This window comes from Buceros rhinoceros, unplaced genomic scaffold (genome assembly GCF_000710305.1).
Source record: "Buceros rhinoceros silvestris isolate BGI_N320 unplaced genomic scaffold, ASM71030v1 scaffold14358, whole genome shotgun sequence".
In the NCBI taxonomy this organism is placed as follows: domain Eukaryota; kingdom Metazoa; phylum Chordata; class Aves; order Bucerotiformes; family Bucerotidae; genus Buceros; species Buceros rhinoceros.
In genome coordinates, this window is record NW_010428719.1 from 2,881 (window position 1) to 28,369 (window position 25,489).

A 25,489-nucleotide genomic window follows, 5' to 3' on the forward strand; every position below is an offset into this window, starting at 1 on the left:
CCGCCGCTGGGCCGCCGGCCTGCGGTGACGGGCCACCGCAGCCACCCGGCTTTTGTTTGGCTACACAAACAAACAATCACTTGTTGTTTGAGGGGGGGAAATTAAACTTTTTTCTGTGTTTTATTATGGCCTGATAAAACAGCTACACAAATCCAGCCTAAGTTTTCATTACCTCTATAAAGGAGGCTTTCCTTATGTGTAGTAAGGCAAAAAAATGTTGATTGTGTGTGTTTCACTGGAAAGCTGTATATAGTGCTAAAAGCTGAAGAGCTTGCTGCTTCTAGACTGTCTTAGCTTAAAGCCAGAGCACCTCCGGCAGGCCCACGGTCATTTTTCAGAGTGGATTTCTTTCTAAGACTGTAGCTTTCTGGACAACTTCCAGACTAGTCAAACATACAGACTCAGGTTTCAGCATTGCAGGGATCTTCTCATTTTCATACTTGCCAGGGCATTCATCGGTTTTTAAAGAGTGGTTCTGGGATTTGTTCAGAACTTGAGAATACTTAGGGCTTATAACTGCTGCAAAGAATCCATACCATACCTACCATACACTGTGTTAGATGCCATTTGCATACTATATAATTGCTCTGTTGAATGAATCATTTTCATAGGAAAATAAATTTTTGAGCATAATTTTATCTACAAAGCAGTGTCCAGTCATTACTCAGCCATTGTGGCCAGCTAATTCCAGATTTTGCTTTAGCTGCACTTTAAGTTAAAAAAAAAAATATTCCTTTTTGGAGATAGGTAGTTAGAAGGTATGTCTTTTGTTTACTGTAGCAAATGTTTTACTGAACAATAGGTTGTTATTTGGTCTCTAATCCTAATGCTCTCACGAGTCATAGCTAGCAAATGAATTATAACATCTAATATAGAGATCCTAATACACACATTACCAGAAAAAATAAAAAGGATTGTTAACTTTTGCTGAGATAGTTCCTCTCCACTGTAACTTCTACATGTCAGAACACTTTTTTGTTCAATCTTTTTATCCTGACCTAAAACCCCATGCTCAGCTTTTACAGGTGTGACACTGCTTTTCTGTTTCAGGATGGTGACACTGCAGTAGGATTCATGAGCGTGTGTTCTCAAGTAGATGTTTCCGTGTTTCAAGAGTGTTTTGACTTGGGGCCTTTCCATGGGCTCTGTAAACCGCATCCTGAAGATCTTCTCAGAATGCCGGAGGAGCCAAGCGTTCCAGAAGGTATCTGTAAAGTGTGAGAAGGACTCCAGGCCCAGGCATTTCTAGCTTCTGAGTGGGTTCTGCAAAAGGTTAGAGGAGGCTATAGGTTTACTAGCATGGTATTGTAGACGTTAATAACAAATTAATGTGTCTGTGTTGGAGAGGGTTGCCTGGTCTTTTCTGATGCCGGAGGGAAATTTCGCTAGCCGAGGTCTCTGACTCGGGAGGGATTGTTGTTTGCGGGCCGCTGGTGGGTACCGGGTCCAGGGTAAACCTAGGTTTCAAGTTTAGGAGAGCTGAAGCATCAAGTGTGTTTTCTGTCAGTTAGCTACAGTTGTGCTGTTAACTGAGGACTTAATTTGAAATCTGGTTCTAATGTCTGTCAGTAACTAAAGCAGCTGGTTAGCTGTGGCTGTTACGTTGTCCTACTGACTTGTGTCATCTTATTTCTTTGTGGTCCAGCTCCTGCTCTTTGCTGATTGTTTGCAGTCTTCTAGGTTACAGGATTTTGGGAGATAAGGGAGTGTCTCTTTATTCTGTTTTTATACTGGACGTGATGGGACAACGCATTTGCAAGCCATCTTCCTGCAAATGATAGAAAACAGTAATGTGAATCTGTCACCTGTTTGTACAACAGAAGTGTCACGTAAATGATTTGCAGTTGTCATCTTGATTTTGCAGTGTCAAAGGGCTCTTTGTGCAGAAGGGCAGCATTTTGCTATCTGCTAATTATCAGTAATAGAATTAAACCCCACCACCATTAGGCTGCTGTGTATCTGCTTGTCTGAACAGAAAGCAGCAGGCAAAAAAGGCAGCTAGGGAGCTACAGAGCAGTCACCAGCTGGTATCTCACTGCTGACAGCCATGGAGCAGAAGAGGGAAAGAAAAACCGTTACAGCCGTTCCTACAGACTCTTCCTCCCCTGCAGAGAAGCACCTTGCACACAGGAGATGAAGGAAGCCAGCAGTCAGCTGTCTCCTCCTGGGCTGTTCTGTGCTCCTGGAGCTTCAGGAGCCCTGTTCCAAACCAGGCAACAGGCGTCCATAGAAACCTCACTGAGGAAGGAGATCACTTGGGCAGCCTCTCTGCTAACTGCTTGGAAGGCAGTCCTAGGAGGCTGCTCTAGGTGACCCTGCTTGGGCAGAGGGCTTAGACAGGGTGGCCACAGCGGTCCCTTCCAGCCTTAACCCTTCTGTGACTGTTTCCTGGCTCTGTGAGACCCTTCGCCACTGCTGTGTGCTTCCCTCGTCGCAGCACAACAGGCTGTACACCCGTAGTTTGTGGCGGTTTCTGTGCTGCTGAGCCTTCTAATGAGTATGTGCTTGTAGATTTAACAGTGCAGCTGTTACCTGTTTTAACTGTTAGGACATTGGTGAGACCCGCTCCCAGGGTCAAACCTTAGCATCAATGGTCCTGTTCAGGTGGTTCAGTGGCTCTCGTCAGTCTAGCATCTGCCTGCTGTTCAGAGAGAGGATGTGGACTTTCTTCTAATGACTTTAAAGGCTGAGTATTTAAAATGCAAGCTGCGTTCCTTTGGAGAGTAAATGTATGTTCCCACACAAAAACCCCCAAGCCGTAAGGGTATTTTTCCAAGCTCTTTAGCTGTAAGTAGGGACCACAGGTTGATACTATTTTTCCTTTCAAAATGTAATACTGAATAATAATGAAAGCGTATACAGAAATCTGTCTTTAACACAGTATTGATATGCCACTTAGGTTTCAGGGTAATTACAGTAATTTGGTCGTTACTCTATATGGTGTCAGGAATTAGTAGCTGGAAAACATGATGCAGAGGGAATGATTCAAGGGCTTTTCATCAGGCTTCATGGTGAATGGGCTTCTTGATCCTGCTGACTGTTACCTCTGCTAACAACCCAGCAATCATGAAATTATTTTAATTTTCTCTTTGTTCGTGTTCCTTACTTCATTTAGTGCAACAACGTTGATGGTCTTCCCCATCACTGGTGTACAGCTTGTGTGTAAACAGAGAGGCCGCCGCGTTTGACAGCAGTGGATGGTGGAACCATTAAGGGATCTCGTTTTAGTATAAAGTCAGAAACGACATATCAATATTTACATGACAGCAAGAGGCTTGTATTAATTAACTTCTGACACCTGCAAGGCTGTTGATAATGAGAAATGGAGCTGGGTTAATCAAGACGACATTTGATCATTTCTGTGAAGTCTCACATCTGTGATACCCCTGGAGAAACCACGGTTTCTAACCCCCGGGTTTCTTCTTGCCCTGCACGTTGCGCCTGCATTCTTGTCTACTAACAGAAACAGATTTCAGATAACAGATTTAGAAAGATTGTTTTGGCTAAATTAGTTGAAACCTTTGAGGTATTTTATTTTTTTAACAAAAAAGCTTGCTACTGTATGAAGAAATGGTTCTGTCAGTGAATGCAGCTTAGATGGGTTTCCCAAGGTGAGGTTCAGAGAGAGGAGCGCAGAATTCTCTTGTTGGGTTTTCTAAAGGTTTTTTTTTTTTTCTCCTCTTGGAACTCACACTTTGACTTTCTTGTGTTACTGGAGCTTTCAAATGCAAGCTCATCCTGGCCTGATGTGTTTTCTGCAGCGGCGATACCTACGCCTCTAGAGTTTATTAGTTAAAACTTTCTTAAGGCTTTGTTTTTAAACAAAAAACAAACTGTGAGCGTATCTGTAAAATTAGGGAGGTGACAATTTAAGGAATGGCAGTATGTTCAGGGGCTAAAAAATAGAGCAGCTGGCGCTTTGCTATAGTTGTTTGGGTGGGTGTCTGGAGTTATATGTAGGATTCACTAGTATTTCAGCATTGGTTTTCCCAGTTGATGATTAAGATAATTTCGGTTTATAATATTAGTATTAAATGTGCCCTTTATGACGTGTTGTCAGACATTCTCTCGTTCCAAACACCCTCACCTCCTGCCGGCTGTAAAGAACACAGTTCATAACTGTACAGGCTCAGCAACTGCTTTCCCAAAGCGTGTGACATCCCCGGCTGTGTGGCGAGCGTCACGGTGTCCAAGCAGCTCACGGGTGGTTCTGTCACGCTCCTGCCGTGTGTCGGCACAGTTCTTAGCAGCAGGCACAGGGTTTACAGTTCCCACCAGTGCACTAATAAGGCGTATTTTCCCCTTCAGAAAGGGTAAACATTTATTACATGTAACATACAAGTTAGGAATTGCTTCCAAACCGTGTCTTGTTCAATTCTTATTTTACAACCAGTTCTCAAGGTTTGTTTGGGTTTTTTTTCTTTTTTGCCTTGAAATCAAGTAGTCTAGTGAAGTTCTAGCCAAGTAACTGTGAGAGGATCTGTTCTAACTGTGGTTGTTAAGTCAATCTTTCAATAGAGGTTGTCTGGCACACGGTGGTTATTGCTGGGATTCTGAGGGTTAAGCTTGGGGTTTTAAGCCTGATGCACTTACTCTTTTTCATTAATCAGATGAAGGTGAAAGCAACCAAAGAAGTGAAGAAACAGAGACTGGTTCAGCTCAAAACTTTGAAGCTGTTCAGGATCAGGATGCAGCTGGGCAGGTAATGCCGCTGTGCACAGTGATGCTGATAACTTTAAAAGCCAGTATGAAGCCGAGGCGGAGGCTGCTAGGACGAGCAGTGCCTGTGATTTCCTCTCCTGTACTGTCCCCTGTGTGGGCCCACACTGCTGTCATGCTTAGAACAGGAGCTGCTCTAGCTTGGGTCTGGGTGGAGGCAGTTCTGGTTAATCGGATGGATTTTCCCTTCCAGTTCCACATGAACAGCCAGACAGCTCAGGGGTGGGGGTAAAGTGGCACTGAGAGGAGAGGAAGGATGGGGACCAGTTTGTGCAGGTCCCTTTGAGCAGGCTCTCTGCAGCTGTGGAGGGAGTGTTCCTGGAGCAGACAGGGCAAGAGCCCTCGTCCTCTGCAGACCTGAGAGTCACGAAATTTTCCTTGGACTGTGTCACTGAGCTAAGAATCTGCTCTTCAGCAAGAATGTGTGTATTTTCAAAGGACGCTTTATCTGATGTTTCATAACCATTAGAAACATTCACATTAGAAATACCTCCTTGAACTTCTATGCTTCTGTGTTTGTCAGAATGTGACAAGAGTACATCCCCGTGTGTCTGCTTGGGATGCTCTATGATAGGAATGATGCAAGACCTTCTAATTACAAAATCAGAGTATTTTCTGGAGTGTTGTAACTGATCATTGTCTATTATCACTGCAGAAGGATGGAGCCGTTGCTGCTTCCCATCCTGAACTGCTGTTAGATGATGTGAAAGATTTCAAAGCCTCAGCCACACTTCTTGAGACTGAAGAAAAAGGCACTTTGCATCCCGTGTACAGAGGAGCTTCAAACGCTTTCTGCATCCGTCTGTTTTGTATTGACGAGGAGCATGAAACCAGGCAAGTGTGGAAGAACAGTTAATCACAGTTTTCAATGTCACCTTTTTAGGAGAAGTCTGAAGGTGACAGCACCTGCTGCAGTTGGGTTGCATTTTTTTCTGACCTCTTTTGTTTGTTTTTCTATTTCTTTTACATTCACTAATAACCTACTGAAATTTTCAACCTCCAGCTGCAACTTCCCATCTCTGGTAGGACTATGGGGACAAAAAGTGAAGAGTTAATTTTTGTAGGAAAAATGCTCATTGAAACAGTGGAAGAAGGACACTTCTTCCTCTGAAGAAACATTCATTCCAAAGCTGGGACCTGTGAAAAGAGCTGGGTGTTACCATACTGGTCATCTTGTTTCATGGGGCAATAAAGGTGTGTTTAACTCTGCAGTTAAATGTTCTCATTTCTGAACACTCAGTCTCCCATCACTGAGGGCATTGATCCGGTTTTTTAGAATCCACTACCGTACAGGGAAGAGAAAGGCTTTTTACCTTAAAACGATTGCTGCTGCTGACATCGGGCTCTTGGATCCTGGTGGAGAAGAGTAGAGCTATAAATGTGGTTTACACATTTTTTTTTTCCCAATTTCTCTGCACCCTTGAAGAGCGAACCTATATTCGACCACATCAGCAAAAGCCTCTCCAGCAACATTGGCCCTTTCTGACTATTTTAAAGGAGCCCTACCCTTGTTTATGAAAAGTAGATAGAAAGAGGCTGAGCACACCCAAGATCTTCCACACTTTTCAATAGGTGTAATTTCTAGAGACACAAGGTATCAGTAGCAAGGACTTCATAGATGACAAGTTTGACAACTGTAGTACCATTGGAAAAAACATCTTTCTACTTGTAGTAGTAGTCACTGTGACCGACAACTTCTGAACTTAAAGGAAATTTAGGAATAAGCTTCATTAAAAAGAAAAAATCAGAACTCCTTGAAAACTAATTCTATTTATTAAGCTGCTTCTCGATTGAGGTGGGGCCTACCCAAAGGGATTAATGAACCTGTTACAAATGCCAGTCTCCAGAGTTACCAAAGCAGAGCAAACACCCAACCTTCTAGAGAGCTATTTCCCAAGCCGTAGGGCTGGAATTCCCTAGGAAGAGAGAAGCGCAGTGCCAGGAGTGTACAGTGTACTCAGAAACACGGATCAACATACGTGTGATGGAACAATCACCTGTAGAGTCCACTCCAGAATAGTTAATTCATGGACGATCTAGTCTAAAATAAAACTCCACAAGGTAATTACTCCAAAATAAAGTAACTTCATTTTAAAATAATACTGAGGTGAGGGACTGCTCTGGAATGGCTTCACTGTACAGAAATAGCAGTGCAGAGCGGTGATGTCCACCCGTGTCAGTATCTCTGCAGACTAGCTGAGTTCTCTGCGCCGTTTCCTGCTTAGGGTGAGGGTCTGTCACTTTCTTGCCCTGTCTGACATTCTGTCCTTCGCATGCACCGTTGTGGTTTCTGCTGGAGATATCGCAACGCTGCAGTCCCGCTCTTCTTTCCCTGGAGACATCTCTGGAGCAGTTTGGATTCCAAGATGGGTATCTGTGAAGAAGATAGCATTCCTTTCTGAAGACTTCTCCCATGATTAACTCGTCCAAGATCCTCTTCTCAGAGCTGAGGAGTCTGTAGATCTCGGAGTTCTCGGATATTTCACTTGTGTGCTTCCCTGGCTTGCATTTGCTTGATGTGCCTGTTTGCAGCAGAAGCACAGAAGAGCGGGTGTGTGGAAAGGCTGGCATGAGGTAATGCTGACTGCATCTCAGAACCTGTCCTGGAGGAGCTGCGGCAGGCCCTGCACAGCGTGATCCAGAAGCAGCACGCGGTGGGAGTGGGGTGTGATTGGATCTCAGCCCTCCAGGGAGGCTGACTGCTGGGGAGCCTGCATACCCAGCAGAGCTGCTAAATGTTTCCATCTCGTAAGTCAAGAGCAGGTATGTGGCTGCTTAGTGCCTTGGAAGTGAAATGCAAAGAACCGAGTTGCTGGATTCTCTGCAGATATTTGATACCTTTTCAAGCCCCTTGAAAAATCTCCTGCCCCCATCTTGTGTTCCATGCTGCCAAGAAGGCCGTGGGTACCAGAGAGCAGACAACCATACTGCAGTGGCGTTTTCCTTCCCCCATTTAGCGACCCTACTAACGAGTCCGAATTCTGTGTTAGATAGGGGTATGGAATACCCCATATTTACAGCTCTATTTACAGCCTTTTAAGTTTTCATCCCATCGTAGATATTCTACTTAGAAATTACTTCTCTCTCCATTCAGTAATATTATTGATGAAGTAATTAAGGGGAACTTTAATTACAGGAGGGAGGAGGGGTTTTATCAATATTTTTAAGTAATATATATATCTGTCCCAAATCTTCGTCCGTGAAGCCAAGCCATGATAAATATATATCTGTACTGAATTGCTCCAAAAGACACATTTTGTGTGTTGGAAAAATATTTTACAAAGCTTCAGCACAACTCTCTTTGGGTTTAGAGCTCCGATATCCTTACACACAGGAGAAACAGGAAGAATTTGTTAGATTTCCCATGCCTCACATTTCACTGTCACCGTGGAAAAGAGAGTGGAATTACTCTAATCAAGCAGAGAAGTGGAAAGGCATGTTCGAATCCAGTTTCAAAGTCTTGATATTCCTGTTGGTCTGATAAGGTACATCGGGAGGCTTTTACCAAGTGGGTAGTGACAGAACTCTCAGCACTGGGTGAAAATACTGTGGCACGTAGCAACAACCGCTCGTACCCTCCGTTACTGTTTGCTCTGTGCGAATGCTGCTCTGACGGCCCCTGAGCGCCTTGTGGAAAATGTCGAGGTCGACAGCGGGAGAGGCAGTGTTTTTCCGTTCGGTGAAGAGCCCCGTGTTTTATACCTCATCAGGCACTCAGGTTTTTTGTCCATGATAGGGATGCTTTAAGCACTGGAAGTCAACAAGTGGAGTGCAGCCTCAACATCTGTGGTTGGTTAATGATGAACTGTGCTGTGAATAAACATTCCTCGCGCTCTCGGGGATGGAAATAGCGGAATGTGTCGGGTCTGTTTGATACCTGCCTTATTTAACAGTGTTTGCTCTTGGTTGCAGATCGCTGGACCTTCTGCACTATGTTTTCCAGCTTTTTCCAGTAGGTATAATTAAAGTTACAGAGTTTGCGAGCACCTGTGTGCGTGGTGGGATGGGAGTGCAGTTGTCAGCCGGGGTATTCAGAGACAATGCCCGAGTCAGTCAGTGGCTCGCAGGAGTCTGCTATGGCTGGTTGCCCTGGGGACAGTTACCCCCCTGAGAGGTTGGACTCCTGAGATGCAGATTTAGAAAGCAAATGTTTCACACTCCTTTAAAATCATGTGTAGATCCAGACTGTACCTAAATTAAAAATAAAATCAGGGAAAATCTGTTAAAGGAGGTGGTGCTGAAGCCTCGAAAACAGCAGTATTGAGGACACCCATAGCACCTACCTCCATCCTAAGCTGTGGCACTGGAGGGTTATGTTTAGGGCAAGGCTCGTGTGCAGCAAATTAGGATGTGAATTTACAGTGCAGCAGCTATTTCACTGTGTGATCAATCATTATCTGAGGTAACAAAGTCCCCTTTAAGACTTTTGTAAGGCACTCTACAGCGTGGTGTAAATTCTCACTACTAATTGTTGCACGGTAGCATCCCTTAGAGACAGGTCCTGGTGACCAGAGATACCGACTTGGCCATAAATATCAGCATGTTCAAAAGTGCTGCTCAGAGAAAGTGAGCACGGAAAACATTTCAAATCTCTAAGAGATTTTTCTGTCCCCCAACACACCCTCACTCCTTGAAACAAGGTGTCATAGTGGAATCAGCAGGTGTAGTGAGAAGAATTAATTGCACAGTGCGCTTAGAGAGGAGTGAGAGTCGAGTAATAAATGCTGTAGAATAATCGTAGAGTAAACTGACTGAACATCCTCAGATCTGTGCCACTCGGGAGCCTCTCTGCATGTCTCATGCTGCATGAAGCCCCTTTCAGAGCTTTCCAACAACTGTGTGCAGCGAGGTTATCTGAAAACGTGCTCCGTAGAAAGGGGCAGGAGAGACTCTGGTGGAAGGGAGTGCGAGAGCAGCGTGAATGGATGCAGCTCTCTGTGGTGCACAGCTCTGTCTCCAGAGGATGCTCTCCTCCCTCCAGGAGCATTCCACGGAGGCTCCTGCGTCCCTTCGCACGTCCGCAGCTGTCACAGCACAGGCCTCTGGATGGTGACGCTGGCTGCCCATACGGCGTGTGTGCGTGCGCACGCCGGTATCGCTGTGCGCACACAGCTTGCAGTCACTGAGCCTGCCGTGCCTGCTGTGCACGTGCTGTGTACAGGGCACACGCTGGCTGTTGTTCAGGACTTTAGGACGTTCTGCTCCTGTTGATGGTCTCACTGGGCTGCAAATGTGCAAAAGGTCCCAGACTGACATACACTGTCCTGAAATTTCACTGCGGAGGAATAGTGAGGTAGAAAAAAGGGCCTTGTAAGGGAAACCGTTCACCCTAAAGGAGTGAACATAGAGACAGTGTTCCTACTAGGTCATTGGTCTAGGTGATCATTGTTGGTCCCTTCCAACTGAAATATTTTATTCTACTGAGGAAGACGAGGGGGGCTGGGTAGAAAAAAAGGACTGTTAGGGAATATCAGGACATTAACTGCTAAGTCTTTACTGGGGGAGCTAAAAGGCCTGTTTCTGTGAGCCAACTCAGAGTTGAGCTCCTCAGTTCCTTTGTGCTGCCCAGGCACCAGGCTCTCTGAGCAGAGCAACACTCACACTGCCCGTACGTTGTCAGCGCTGCGTTCAGTTTGTTTTCTTCCTCTCTCCTCTAGGCAGAAGCTTTTGTGTAAAGCTTACGTTGAGATTGCTGAGAGCCTTTTCTGTCTGCACATCTTTTTCAGGACAAAGACTTCTGTGTCATCCTCGTGCCACATCAGGCACCAGAGTTCTACCTGATCCAGAGTTTCGTTCGGGTTGTACCTCTCAGTACTTCCCAACCTGGTCACGAGCTTTATGTGTTCCACCGTGCGGGATTGCTCAAGTGAGTCATGTGCCTCGCGGCAGCGGACAATGTGCTTTGATCTTCTGTTATGGGACATACTCACATCATCCCACCTAGCCCCAGAGGGCTCCTCTGCTGCCTCAGACCAGGCTGGTGTTCTGCATGCTATGGCACAGCGTCTTGCAAAAACGGTAGCTGGAGTCCCAGCAGAGTGTAGGAGAATAGCTCCGAGCTGTGTTGGGAGCCGCTGGGAACAGAGCTAAACCCCTCAGTCTTCGGCAGCGTGTCTGGCCTCCTGTTCGGGAGCGAATCCTACGACTACTCCGTCGTATCTCCATGCAGCATTTACTAGACAATGCAGAAAGAGCCTTATATTTTCAGTGAAATAGTGATTTTTGTAGTAGTTTGTAGTCACAGATTTTTGAAGGAGCAAAAACTGAGGTAATTAAAAGTGTAAAAGCAAGCAGGCTCCTGACTGCCAGCAATTGTCTATCGTTTCCTTTAAGTAAACCCAGGGTGCACTGAGAGGATTCATTTAGAATGTGTGTACACAGCGCTAATGTAACGAAGGCGCACGTTGGTAGAGACAAGCAGCTTCCTCAAGTTACCGCCCTGTGGGCCAAGGCCAGCAGAGACACAAGGGGCAGCGTTTGCCCCCCTGGGCTTGGGGCAGGTTGTGTAACATTGATATTGTGAAGCCTGGTGTAGATTTAATTCTTGGAAATGTGGTCCGACTCTCTGAAAAGAAATGCTGTAATTCGTTTCTGGAACGCGCAGGACACAGCAGTAATCTCATTGTTGAGTATCTATTTTATATAATTTATATCCTGGGTTTTGTGTTGAATCATTTATTTCATGCCTTCCAATTTCTGTGATACTCTGAATGCTTTTGTAGACTGAGGTATTGGTGAACTGGGACACAAAACCTCCCTTGATGTGACTTCTCTGCTGTGGTATGAGTTTTCCAATGCTTGTTGGTTGGCCCAAACACCAAGCTTAAATTGAGGGAGTCAGAGTTTTCTTTTTTGGGTTTGTTTTTTTTTTGTCTTAATGTAGCTAAATACTGTGTGGTTTCTGAGAAATACTTCTGGTTTAATTGCGTACTTAATCACCTTTGGGGGTGTACAAATAGCTCAGCAGGAGCTGGCCAGCTACTCTTGGAGCTGTGCAGGAGTTTTTTACCATGGGTGAAATTGGGCTCCTGTGTACTATGTAAGAATCCAGCTGGCTGGAGGGACTCCTGTTCCTCTCAGTCACAGCTGTTCGGTAATCCACCGCAGGACTGGAGGCCATACGTCCTCTTGCGATTTTGGTCAAAATTAAACTTGTTTTCTAGGTTTTTAAAAAACCCTTACAATTCTGATTAAATTGTGCATCTTCCAAATGATAGCAGCCCTTCCCTGAACACAGAACAGGGTCATTAGCAGTGTTTTCCAACCCCCCCCTGCAGCTGTGCAGGAGCGCGGGGCGGTTTGGGATCAGAAAAGCTGTGGAAGAAACCAGATGAAGCTTTTGTAAAGCTTGTGAAGAGCACAAAACTCAGTCTGCAGCATTAGATACTCTTAGATAAACCCAAAATGTGAAAAGGTAAAAGATTGATATAGTGTGCTTGCACCAAGGGCTTTTGAAAGGCATGTGAGTGAAAAAGGAGTCACAGAAAAGGGATTAAAAGAAAAACAGGGGTAAGAAGATGAGAATAAGAAGACATGAAAGGGCAAAATCAGAAGAGGCACAGGCACAAAATGAGATACTGATTAGTAAAGGTTGTAAAAGGAGTAAGAAAAAGTGTTAAGTACACAAAAAGCAAGAGTGCAGCAAATGGAAGTACAGGTCTGCTACTTACCAGTGAGGCAGAAAAGATAACAGATGACAAGGCATAGACTGAAATGCTTAATGGATACTTTCCCTCAATTTTCACTAAAAAGCATAATAATAATAATAATAGCATCCTGGTCTCTGAGCAGTCAAAGCAATCAGGCATCTAGAATGAGTTAATTCACTGCTGGAAGAGAGGTGGCCTTGGATAGTCCTTCCCACTGTTTCACACTAGCAGTGGGTCTGGTGGTTCTGTTTGTTTGTTCGTTTGTTTAAAAAACAGCTGCAGCTTTTTGCATGTTCTGTTTTTCATCACATTAAAAGTGTAGTTCATTATTGGCCCAACTGCCGCCTTGTGGACTTGGGTGGGGAGAAAAGCTCATGTCCTGGGCTCAGCAGAGTGGCAGTGACCCGTGCTGCCAGTCTCGCTGACCAGCATCCTCATCCCTTGTAACTGTCTGCGGCAACATGCTATCGCGTGTGGAGTGAGCTGATGCTCCCTGAGAAGATGAGGATTAGTTTGTGATTTTGTAGTCAAATGTACGAGCCCTTGAGGAGCCGGGCTGACGACGATCAACGGGCTCGAGCTGTGAAGTTCCCATGGCGTATCAGGTACTTGGTAGGTTTGTTTTGAAGGTATTAGTGCTATTCATTAAAACCGTCTTCCACAAAACTGTGGGAGGGTGACAGAAGGCTGAGGAATAGCACATGCGAGTTTAAGTTGGTAACAAGAAGAGCAAGACTGGAAATTATAACATATGGATTGCAAGGGGTTTAACTCTGGGTGAAATAACTTAATTCTCAAAATTTTGTTTCTCTCTCCTTTTTCTCTTGTTTCCTTGTCTTTCTCTGTTTCTGGTCCTTGTTTTTCCCCATGTCTGTCAGCGTGTGGTTACGCATTCCACTTCCATTTTAAAGGATGCATTGCCTCCTTTCTCTGCTGGCTCTTACCGGCGTGAGGATCGGGGGGCCTGTGCTCATAGTGGGGCTGGGCTGGAGGGGCGGGAGGACTGCGTGCTTAGTAGCAGGTAAAGCAGCATTCGTGAGTGGTCTGCAGCAGACCTTGTGTGATGTTCCGTGTTCCCACGCGGTAAGGTGGTAACTGCCTGAGGAGCAGCGGTCACCTAGCAATCAGTTCAAACTCCTACAAGCTGTGCTGGGTGCTTGTGGAGGGCGTGTTGTCTTTAATTTGTCACAGTGAACTTGAAGTCTTTGTTTTCTTTCTTTTTGCAGGTCATTTAATGTAAGAAGGGCAACAACCAATGACCTACTCGGTGTCAAAATGCTAGTTCAAACCCTTAGCTTGAACGAAAGCATATTGAATGACTTAAAGATATTTACTGCGGCTCGCAGGGACCCAGTGAGTATTGGCTGCAAATACACTCAGAAGAGAATGGGTAAATACTGGTAAACGTGCAGAATTTATTACGTTACTCTGAACTATTCACTGTATGTGTAGTGTAGAGGTACTCAAGCCAGTGCCCACAGTTGGTACAGGCTGTATTCAGCCTGACTTGACAGTTACTCTCACCTGTGGCCTAGACCAGGTGGTCTCTATGGAGACTCCTCGAACGCCAGCACACCGGCAGGCTGGGTGCACTGTCTGGCTGCCCTCAGCCTGGTCCGCATTGTTACTTTCTCTTGCACGCACGTCAGGGTGCGTGATGATGACGTGTTTTGTCATGTAATGGGGGCCTCTTTCTCCTGCCCAGAGGGTGGCTGGACACAGGTCTGTCAGACAGTGGGGAACATCTATGTTTTTGTTGTGCAACGGGAAATGCTGCACAGTCAGAAACCCGAGCACTGTCATTGCCAATCCCACAGCTGCAGGGAAATCCATTCTGTACAACCACTGATGGAGGATTTCTCTGTTCAGTAATATTCTTTCCTAAGATCAGAACTTAACCCAGGCTTGTATCAGTGGCTGAGCTTACAGCACTCCTGTAGCAGCCAGATCCTCGCTGGAACGGTCGTTCAGTAAAGCTGTGTTGTCTAGAGTCCAGCTGTGTGCCATGTTTAACCGCTACACCCTGAGTGAAGGAGGGGAGGTGATTCTGGGGTAGTGTGTAGAATGTGTCCTGGGAGGAGAATATTTTAACTGTGATCGAATACACGGTTAGAATTAAAAAAGATTGCTGACGAAATAGGACATGTGCTCATGTTGCTTTTGCCTTGCAGGATGGGACCCCAGTACAGGCTTTTGTAGCAGAAGTTTTGGATCAAATAGTTGGCGTTTCTGTCATTAGAGACGAAATGGTAAGTTCTGTTGCTGTGTTGAATGAGAACGGTAACGCATTGCCCTCCACTCTAAAGGCTGAGTTTCATGCTTGCTGCCATACGTGTACCTAACAACGTACACATAAAAGATGCTGCTGCTGCAAACCCCCCTCCTCTCTTCCCTGCCTCTGTAGGCTCTATCATTTCACTTCTCGAGGGTGACGATTCACACATCGATGAAGAAACCCGTCCTGTCATTGGCAAGAAGCTGCTGATGCATTCTGAAAATACAGCTCCTACACCTTTTGTTGGGTCTTTAGCACGAAGCTCTTCTGCCTCTAAATATCTTTATAATCACCTATTTTGCCCCCGAATTTCTAAAGTCAATGAGCGGTTTTGCCACACGTGCTGTGGAGAGTAGTCGTTGTCTCTCTAGCTTTGCTTTCTTAACTTTGTTCTCCAGCAGTAGATTCTGAGGGATTATGAGTCACACACTTAACCTCCAGACAAATGAAGAGCATGTGCTGTGTGGAGTAAAAAAGAAGGCAGTGTTGCATGTTGCTCTTGGAAAGGAACCTTCCTTGAGGCTCCCTTTTGTGACGCTCTGCTGTGACTGAGAAGGCAGGGTTTGGATTGCTCAGCAGCTGTAATGCTCAGTTTTTAAAATAGTCGCTCCTAATTCCAAAAATTTGCTCTTAATAGTAAGAAGCACTGAGATAAGAGGATAAAGCGATTTCTTTTGAGCGTTTAAATGTGCAAACATCTCAGCATATCCCTTTGACAGGGAAGACCTGTTGGAGTTTCTTACACAGCTCTTCTCTGCAGAATCCCCCTCTCCCCTTTGTGAGAGGACAGCCTAGGCTTTGTCTTGAACTCAGCAAAACAGAGCGTTTGCTTTTTTCCCCTCCTATAATGTCTATTAACCTGTGTATTGTTGTGAAAAGGTCAAAGATGCATCCCCTCTAAATAAAAGTGGGCAAACTTGGTACAGCGACAAGTTTTTCAAGATAAATTTGTTCAGTTAGTGTGCTTTGATTGAGAGCAGCTCTCAAAGACATTTAATTTCAGTGTTCAAATTTAGTTCCTTGATTAATAAGAAGCAACTCATTGGCACTTGCTAAAATACTGTAAATGTAGCTGTTCTGTCACTGCAGATTTCCAAATTCTTGTTTTCCAGGATGTTGAGTATATTCGATCACATTACAACATTGAAGATTTTATTAATTTTAATCACCACGAGCAAGAGGAGCATGGACATCTTTACCACTTCATCCTAAATCCTGTATTTCGTCACTACACAAGACACTTTCTGAAGGAGACTCTTCGCTTGGGCCACAAATCTTCTCTCTACTATCCTGTTTATCCACAGGATGTGGAAGGCAAGGTAAGGGGAAAGTCAGTGGCATTTCTTATGTCAAATATTGTCACCTTTGCTCACTTTATTTTTCTGTTTGCTTCTGTGCAGCCCAGTGGAGGAGTAATTTGTTTGCTACCTCACTTGTCCCTGGGAGCAGTGTGTCTGCTTCGTACCCACACAGGCTGGTGTATTGCTGTTGCCTGTGGCACTGTCAGCCCCCTCGACACACGTGTTGCAGGACTGATAGTCAAGTGTCTGTGCTCCCCTCTCCCTGCCCATTGATCGCTTCTCTGTGAAGCAGTGAACACCCAGTATTCCCACTCCTGCGTCCGAGCTGCACGCTGCAGTTCGGGTTTGACTTTGTTTCTTGCCCTTGTGTTGGATGTGTAGGCAGAGAAACAAAGTCGCGGCTCATCAGCTGAGGAGACCAAGGCGTTAGTCTTTGTGTAGTGGTTTTTCACGTGCCAGTGCCCCTGGTGTGCCTTCATTGCTTGCGAGTCAGCTACCGGCCAGGTTTTAAATGGCAAAGTGTAAAGCAGGTGTCTTTGTATTTGGCAGTGGCTTGTATTTCCTGTCGTAGTTTAATAACAGAGCCTGATCAGGTCGTACTGACCCACGTGCCACCACTCAGCTGCAGAGTTAATTTTCAGAGGTGCCAGTATTTGTTCATATTCAGGACAAAGAGGAGGGAAGAAGGAATGATGTCACTGGGGGTACTGCAGCATGAGTAAATGCAGGGGAATGGTACTAAAACCACATCCAGGTGGTTTAGAGGAACTCTTCAAAAGTGGTTTAGGAACTCTAGAGTGTATTCCATCAGAAGTCAGCAGGACTCAGGCACCTCATGGTCACTGAAAACGTGGCTCATGTTTCTGCAAGTGCCACCTAATGCTGTGTGGGAAAACCCGCTTTGGAGAAGAACATAGTTTGTGGCAGCACAGTAAGATTCTTTCAAAACCACTCGTGTGTGTCATCAGTCCCCTGTCAGAAAAGGGATCACAAGGGAGAATTTTCAAACATGTCCACTCACGGTTGTGTAGCCATCAGAAGGCACTATCTGGCCCAGCCTAATCAGCGCGGCTCCGGCCAGCATCAGTGGAGAAACCTCGGTGCATCTGGAGGGCAGTTCATCTGTCGGTCAGAACCACCTATCTGGGGACAGGAAGAATTGCCCTCTGGAGATGCTCATCACTGACTGGGGGGGTCTGCATGGCCAGCTGGAGGGAGCACCAGGCTGTTAGATGGCGGCCAAGATGAAACCCGTCCTCGGTGACTTGGCCACCATTTTTAACACAGGAATTTTGACAGGGCAGACAGAGGTACGTTTTCAGAGGGATGTTTCTTCCTGTGCACTTTTGTGGAGCTGATTTATTACATGCTCTCTTGAGGAACCAATGTCCTCATGTAGCAGTAGGCTCTCAGGCTCTTAAGAGGCACTCAGAAAAATGCAGTTTAATGGCAGTGGGTGGAAGAGAAAAGTGAAGTCTTACTCACGATTCCAGTTGGTCTATTTGCAGGCTGCAGAGTTCCTTTAAGTTACTTCAGCTTATCATTGCTTTCTAGTAAGTGGTAAATGGGGTATTTCACTCGGTTCCTATCATGGTAACATCAAGTTTTCTCAGTATTTGTGGATGGCACAGTACTTCAGTGTAGTTCAGTTTGCATTAATGTTCATGCTCTATTTCTTGCAAGTCCCTTGTTTTTTCCCTTTCTCGTTATAAGTTCTGACAGAGCCAGTCACGCTGTGCTGAAGGGAACACAGCTCTTTCTAACGATCCCTGCTGTTCGCTTTAGCATTAGGGCTTTGTTCGCCTCAAGTTTATGCCAATTTATTAACATTTATCACCCGCCTGAAACCGACATTTCAGCCTGCATCGAGGTTCTATAGAAATGCATAACCCATCTTTGCCAAACAAGCAAAGGTTAGCAGTGAGCAGATAACGTGGCTTAATGAGGTCAGATCAAGCTGATTCATGATCACTACGGAGAAAGATATCCTCCTGGGGAAAATACTTGTGCTGAAAAATCCCATAAACCAAACCACTTGTTTATCTGTCATTCCCACAGAGATAGTAACGTAATTACTCTCATAATTATCTTCATTAGTGTCAGGAATTATCTGCAATTCATTCCTCTGCTCTGAGTATGTTTGTTTATTTGCTGATTTTTCTCTGATTTAGCCAGCAGAGCTCAGAATTTTGTATTTGCAAAGCTGTGCAGCAGACATCTGTGATGCCCTGTTCTGACATTCTCTCGGCTGAAATATGGATCGCTGTCTTTCAGTTTCAGAGTCCCCGCGCCCATTCCCTGACATCTGCCCTTCATTACATGGTTCCCGTGCGACCAAGACGACAGATTGTCTATCCTCTGCAAGAGCTTGGCATAAACGCTCCATCAGAGCAGGTCTCCAAGGATCAGGTGGGTAACAGAAGCAGCAGCAGGCAAGAGGCATGGTGCCAGCTAACGCAGGGCTTGGCAGATGGGCTGGCATTACCGTCTCCGTGTTGATAGGTTGCTTCTTAATTACACTGAGCATGGGGTCCATACCCTTACGATCTCTGCTTTGCTTCTGCGCCACCGTCGCCGCTCCTGAGCTTGAATTTCAAACACGTTACAGACAGCAGTCACCGATCTATAATGTTTACGTACTAAGTGCTTACATTTTAACAGGGTTTTTTTCATGACCAAACTCCCACACATTTCAAATGCTCTGACCTAGTGTTTAGCCTGGTAAGTTTATTTAGGTATTACGCTCTGCAAGTGTTAAAAAGACAGCATCACGCTTCTGACTATTTCTGTAGAAATTGCTTAAGTAAATTTTACTTTTCAGTCCCAAAGTCAGGTTTCTCCTGTGCTCAAGATACTGTCAAAGAATGCTTCAGAACACCAGGAGTGATTTAACAGCAAAGGGAAAGATGGCTTTCACTACCAAGCAGTTCTTGCTTGCCTACCAGTCATGCAGTCTAGAGGTTCTAAACTGAACGTTTCCTAAAATTTCGTTGTTAAATAACTTATGCCTTACTGTCTTGTATTTTTAAGTAACTGAGATTCAGTGTGAAGATGGTTCCTCACAAGAGTAACTGGCAGAGCTGAATACAAGGGAAAAAACCATTAGTGATGGATGCTCTCAGCAGGTAGCTGTAGTTTCCTAAAGAAACGTAATTAGGGACGGTTTATGTCTGTCTGCTAACTTCCAGTTGGCTGAGATGGGCTCCCATATAATATTTTTAGTGCTGTCCTTTTCACAGTTTGTCAGGCATTTTTGGCATCCAAACCTCTTAATTAGGCAGCAGTTGGCAAAGCAAAATCCGAACATGGCTGGGGCCGTTGGTCTGAGTTTGGCTGTGTCAAACAGCCTTCCCTCAACCTGCCTTCTTCTTCTTCACAGAGCAAACCGGCTGATGCTGCTCTTTAAACTGCTTGCTGTTTTGTCCTTAAAATGAGCCGTTGCTCTCTTGCTAGAAGAGCTCCTCGGAGCTGGAAAACCACAGCCTTCCTGTGTTTGAGAGCTTTGCAGATCTGTTGTCTGCTCCATTCCCAGGTTCTTCCTGAGAATTTCTGAGTTGCAAGTGGTGAAATAATTGTTTAAAATCTCCAAGTTTAGTGAGTTTCTTTAGTAAATTGTGCGAGATTTTCACCAACGAACTTTTGCTCAAAATAAGTGAAGTCTAGCCACTGTATAAGTATCCATGCATATGCCCCAGCATTAATTATAGATTTTTGACAGACTGTTCTATCAAAACAGACATCTGGGGTTGATCCCTGGGTGGTAACTTGAGGATAAAGCCAGTCCACTACTGCTGCCTGTAGTTTTCTGAAATAGCAAGAATTTGAAACCGTATAAAGCCAAGTGACTCTTCTGCTGAGTGAACGGAATGACCTTTAGCTGCCGTACATGGGGAAAGCTGTATCAGTTAGGAGGTAACCTACCAGAGGGGACTGAGAGTGCTCCTGAAAGGAAGAAGCTGGTGCTGCTCTTAGACTGTGGATGTTTTGTAGCTCTGGTAGTAGCCTGGCAGGAGCCACGTGCCCTCTCTCTGCTCCAGTGTTTCAGAAAGGGAGGTTGATCCCCATCAATCATCTTGCGTCATTCCCTGCAAATGCCTGCAGCTAAGTTGCAAATAAAATAAGGTGTATTTTATAAAATTATTATAAACAAATTCCAGCAGGCACAGAATTATTGTACTTCTACCTTTCTGTGGCTATCAGAAGGCCTGCTCAGACGCTCTGTAAACAGAAAGACACAATCTGTGTTGTAAAGAGCAAAATATCTCACCAAGGAGTTAACTGTGATAAATCTTCAAAATGGAAGGGCTAAGAATTGTCACCTTAAAAACGCTGTGAGGCAAGGCAAGACACGTTTCGGCCAGAAAAGATGCCAGCAGGCTAGGAAGTGAGGTGAGAGGGGAGTAGAAAAACAGTGTCGTAAGGGAAGCGTGGAGAAGGAAAAGAGTGAAGTGAAAGGCAGACGAAGAGCCTGGAGCAGGACTTAGCAGAAGTTCTGAGGCCAGCACCTGGACAGCAGTGAGGAGAAAATGTCTGCTGTCACCTTTGTCGGGTTGGTTTTGACCAAGATAGAGGTGGGTCTTGCAGGACTTTAAAAGCTTTGGGCCAGTAGGGGCTCCAGGTAGTTGAGATCGCTCCTCATTTCTTTATCACCCTTCCTCTCCCCTAGCTCACCAAGCTCGTTCTGGCTGAGGGGACTTTGCCTTCTCCTATTAAAAAGCACTTCTCTCTGGCATGAAGCCCTTGGCTTTGTTCCCGAAGGCTGGAGGACGGGTTGTCGTTGCAGATTTTGGTTTCAATAGCTGTGCAGTGATGGTGGAGGCTTTTCACAGAAACTGCAATGCAAAGACTGTAAATGCAAGTCCATTTCAGCAATATAAAATTTTCATTTGATTGCCTATCCTAATTAGTGTCCTGAGTATCTGTCGCCTGTGATGGAGATAATTGTAGTGAAACTCTTGCTTTGATGCTCATAAGATGCCCCTTGATATCTAGCCATCAACATCTGCCTCCCATCTACTGCTTTTTCAGCTGCCTTTCTCTCGTTCGGCCTTTTTTGAGCCCGCTCTCTCCTGCTCTTGCTGCAGAATATATTTCTCTCCAGTAACAGCTTGGGGCTCAGCAGCTCAGCCATTCAGTCTAAGCACTGCTCTGGAATTGTGCGCACACATCTCCACGGGCCTTCAGTAGCACACTGGGAGCCCTGGGGCTCGGGCAGTTTCTGTATCTCTAATACGTTCCAGCCTGCTTGTGAGCATGAGGATTCACTCATAAATATTGACCCAGTGCGAATAACTCAACCAGGACCCACAGGGACTCCTTCCCATCCCCTCCCTCCAAAGCCAGAAGCAAAAGCAGCAATCTGAACCCAAAAAGCTTTGCTCTCAGCTGATTCCCTGCGTTGCCAGTCCAGATGGACCTTGGCTGTGCTGGAGCTCTGGATCAGTTTGTACAGGCAGATGAGCACCAGGAATTAAGTCTGTGGTAACTTGTTCTCATTGTCCCTCACATCTCTCTATTCTACTGTGGTGTCTGGAAAAGGGAAGACGAAGGCAAACCCCTGTGCCACCCTGCCATGGGGTCCTGGCCTCTCACTCCCGCTTCTTGCAGGCAGCACGAGCTGTGTTCTGTGGCCTCTGCGAAAGCTGGGTCCTTCTTCCTGCTCTCTGGGAGAGCTAGCTGTGCGGTGGAGAGATTTCCTCTTAAAATCCAGCAATTTATCATATAAAACCATAACTTGTCATTACCTGGCTGACTGTTTAACTGCAGCTTTCCAGCCATCCTGTTCACTCCATCCTGCCCTTGAGATATTTCCCTCGGTTCAGTGTTGGTTCCAGTTGGAGCCAGCGTTCTGGTTTGCGTTGCCTCTCTGCTTAGCATTTAAATGATTAAGACTCCGAATAAATACTGAGTTTAGGAACTCTACCTGTTCCTCCTCTCTGTTACCTGGTCTTTTTATTAGAGCTTTCCATAGGCTTTAAGGCACCCACAAGTTTTTTCTCTCTCTCCTAAACCACAACTCTGTGCTGCTTCCTCTCTGCTTGAGAAGACCGGTCACTTCCCCTGCAGCAGCTCTGCATTTCCTAACGGGCTGCAAATTCTCATGAACATACTAGTATCTTCCTGTGACTGTCACTAACGACAGAGTGCGGTTTTACCCCTCTCCTGAGATGGCAAATGCGCTTTACTGCTGGTTTGGTGTGTCTGTTCCTACTAAACTCTGTCTCCCATCGCTCTGCTGAAGAGATTTAGATAAATCGGTGAGGATTGACTGAGAAGGTGCGGGGGAGGGGTGGCCACTGAACTCCCCTGTCTCCCACTGCAGCGCTCTGGAATGGCACAGATGCTGAGGGTGGTGTTTGCATCTAGTCCTGGTAGTGCCCGGGCTCGGGGGTGTCTGTTCAGCCTGTGCCTCTGCAGCGAGCGTGTTGGAGGTTCCACTGGTCAGCTCAGAATCGCATCCGGCCGTACATCGGCTGTACTCTCGGGTTTAGGACAGACCCAAAACAGCTCCTGTCCCCTCACCAGATCAAACACTTTCTACAGCTGGCCCACATCACAAGGAAATCTCCAGTTTCTGTATTCCAGATCAGTGACCAATGCCAAAGTGCCAGTTGGCAGAAGATCCAAAGATTCAAAATCTTAATGCCCAGAGTGTTAAAACAGATTAGATGATTATAGTGTTTTGCACATCTGTCAGGCACTTCAGTCATGTTTCCTTAAAAAACAGTTGTTACAGCAGAATACTAAATAACTTAGAAAGTGCTGCTGGCCTTTACAGTGCATGGAATTATTGGTGGAGCAGAAAAACTATAGATAATTAAATAATTTTTAATGATTTCTTCATAAATAAAGAATTTATAAACTTGTTTGCTTTCTCACCATCTGGGGGCATTCTGTTATCCATCTGCTTCATGTAATTATCAATAAAAGGGAAGAATAGGTGATATAATTAACAAGAATAACTGATCCACGATGAAGAACAAAACCGTCACGCATCTGTTGAATTATTTTCTTGTTTCTGCCTTTCCATGATTATTCATGCTATTGGGTTTTTGTATTTATTTTTTTATGTCATGGCTGCCTTCAAGCTGTCAGGTTTTATTGCACAGTTCAGAACTGGTTTATTCTCCTGGTAGCTCATAAAAAGATGACAGAACAGGTATTAAAGCATTGCAGAAGTCCATACAGTGTTGTATAAATCTGTTTTGAAACCCTCAAACAAAACCAACACTTTCTCGGTTAATTTTGTACTTCTCGAGTGATGCTACAGGAAATGTTTAAATCAGGACAAGAAGTGATGAGTGAGGGAGGGTCAGGCAAAAAGCTGGCATCAGCTGCGCAGCCCAGCTTTGTGTTCTCTGAGCAAGGTGACCTTAGACTTGTTCAGGAGTTGAGTGCTGCCAGGGCGGCTGGGTGGGCATCCAGGAAGCGACCCGGGGAGATGTCTTGCGGCAGCGAGCTGTGTGCTCCTGCAGTGGCTGAGGTTTCGTTTCTCTGTGCCTGAACGGTGTGCTTTCTCAAGAAACTCTCCAAACAAAAGCAACTTCCGTCTCGCAGCCCTTCGTCCACTGTTGAGAATTACAGGTTTTCCTCATGAGCAAGTCGGTTTACCTGACGGAAAAGCAGGCGGAGAACTTTGTCAGGATGAACACTGTTTGGAACCTGAGGAAAAGGCCTCGAGTAGATGGAGTTCAGTCACACAGTGCATGAAAAGGTGCCACCTTTTGTCCTGAGCAGTGACGCTAGCTGTGGGAGGGCTGTCCTACTCCTTCATCCTTGCACTGCTTTACAGTTCTGTGAGTTGAACTGCTGTCGCTAGGAAGGTGCAGGCTGCCCAACCCACATGTAATAAGTTCGTCTCACTAACACACTAGCCTTTTTTCTTCAAAAAAGGAGTTTTCTGTTACTGTTTTGAGCAAAACTTTCTATGTCTCCTTTCCCCCTGGAAGCAGTTGCAGACCTCTCACTGTCACGTTACCAGTGCGCACTGGCTTGCAGATGTGTGGTCTGCAGGCTCCAGGGCTCTCTGGACCATCCAGAAGGGGTTAGTGGAAAGGAGGCGCTAAGGAAAGCGGGCCTCTTCTCTGGGTCCTTACGTGGCCTGTGTGTCTGCCACATTATGCCATCTGGGGCCACCTCCTGCGTGTAGTCTGAGAAGGTGAAGCTTAACCCCAGGAGAAATGGCAAATGTTACTGTAAGATTCAAGAAGAAATGGAAATACAGGGCACTGCTACCTTAGTTTGCAGTGTCTCTATCTCTGTACTTTTGTGTGTTTGCTTGCTTCCGTGCTCGTGCTTATGCCAGTGCTTTGAATAAATGGCCTGAAGGCAGTTTAAAATAATTAGGAAAAAATGAAATGAAAATACTTAAGATTTCTGAAATATTTTTAAACAATACGTCATTGGTTTTAGACAATCTTACAGCTTGTTCCATCAAAGTGTGTGTTCATCTGTGTTCTTCGTATTGCAGAAGGTACTCAAATGAGTTGCAAGTGTAAGAAGTGTCCTGGACTATTCTCTATTAAGACTAGTGGACTATTCTCTAATAACTGAGCTTTTTTTATGTCCATTGTGAAGTTGCAGGACTTCAAAGCAGAATAAAACTTCTCCACTGTTTGCCTTTTATCTAAAAAAAAAAAGAAAAAAAAAACGCTCTCAGGTAAAAAGGAAAAAAAATCTAAAACATTGTCAAACTTGACAGAAGCTTTCACTTCTGGGGCAGCTTGTTTAATAATGACAATAAACCAGATCTGCGTGGGTGTTGGTGTGGAAACTCTTCTCTGGAGGATGGTGTCCCCCCAGCAAACCGGTAAGGTGTTCGCTCTCTGTAGCTTCTACTGTCTTACGTTCAGGCCGGCTCATGAGGAGCTGTCCTACCTCTTCTCTTCACTGGTACGTGAGTGCCTGTGCCGTTGGGACATACCTGACGCTGCTCCTTCCTCAGTACTGCTTACTGAAAAAACCGAACGGCATCCTGAGTGTTTGGAATCAACAGCCCAGACTGAGCAAGCTCCTTTACCCTGACCTGTAAAGGCGGCGGCGGAGGAAGGACTGACAGGCAATGGCTTGCTGTCCAGGAGGAGGAGGGCAGAGGATGAGGAAGGAATGTTTGCGATGTGTGCCTGCAGGTCCCAGCTACTCTAGAGAGTGCATCTAGAAAACTTCAGCTCAGTAGTGTTTAAGAGCGAATAAAACCAAGGAGTTAAACTAAGCAGATTTTAAACCATGAGGGAGAGGCTCTGTGCAACAGAACAATCCGTTCTGAACACGCAAAGCTTTTTGCTTCGAACTGAACTATGGAGAGAAATGGTGGGAGCGAGGTTTTTCGCCTTCGCTGTCCCCAGGGAGGTGACAAGACGGCAGGCAGGCACTGATACAAGTGCTGCACAGCAGCAAAGCCTTTCTCTGGAGAGCATCACACCTGAAGTGAGCATGCTGCCATGCTGAGCTGCGTTCCTGGGAGGTCTCCGTTCCCCGCTGCAGTGTGTGTGTTACCGCAGGAACAGCCATGCTGCCCTGGGGGCCGCCCCTCCAGCCGCGCTCCC

The 25,489-nt window shown here is 45.6% G+C and overlaps 1 protein-coding gene across 1 annotated transcript in view; it reads left to right on the plus strand.

Moving 5' to 3' along the window:
- Positions 1 to 25,489, plus strand: part of CFAP61 (cilia and flagella associated protein 61) — a gene marked incomplete at both ends in the record, with an annotated part of 83,303 nt that overhangs the window by 1,292 nt on the left and 56,522 nt on the right. Inside the window, 9 exons of the mRNA XM_010142381.1 lie at positions 1,051 to 1,204; positions 4,611 to 4,702; positions 5,375 to 5,553; positions 8,632 to 8,671; positions 10,446 to 10,585; positions 13,595 to 13,721; positions 14,540 to 14,617; positions 15,756 to 15,967; positions 18,209 to 18,353. Of these exons, the coding sequence (XP_010140683.1) occupies positions 1,051 to 1,204; positions 4,611 to 4,702; positions 5,375 to 5,553; positions 8,632 to 8,671; positions 10,446 to 10,585; positions 13,595 to 13,721; positions 14,540 to 14,617; positions 15,756 to 15,967; positions 18,209 to 18,353 (1,167 nt within the window). The remainder of the gene's footprint in view (positions 1 to 1,050; positions 1,205 to 4,610; positions 4,703 to 5,374; positions 5,554 to 8,631; positions 8,672 to 10,445; positions 10,586 to 13,594; positions 13,722 to 14,539; positions 14,618 to 15,755; positions 15,968 to 18,208; positions 18,354 to 25,489) is intronic.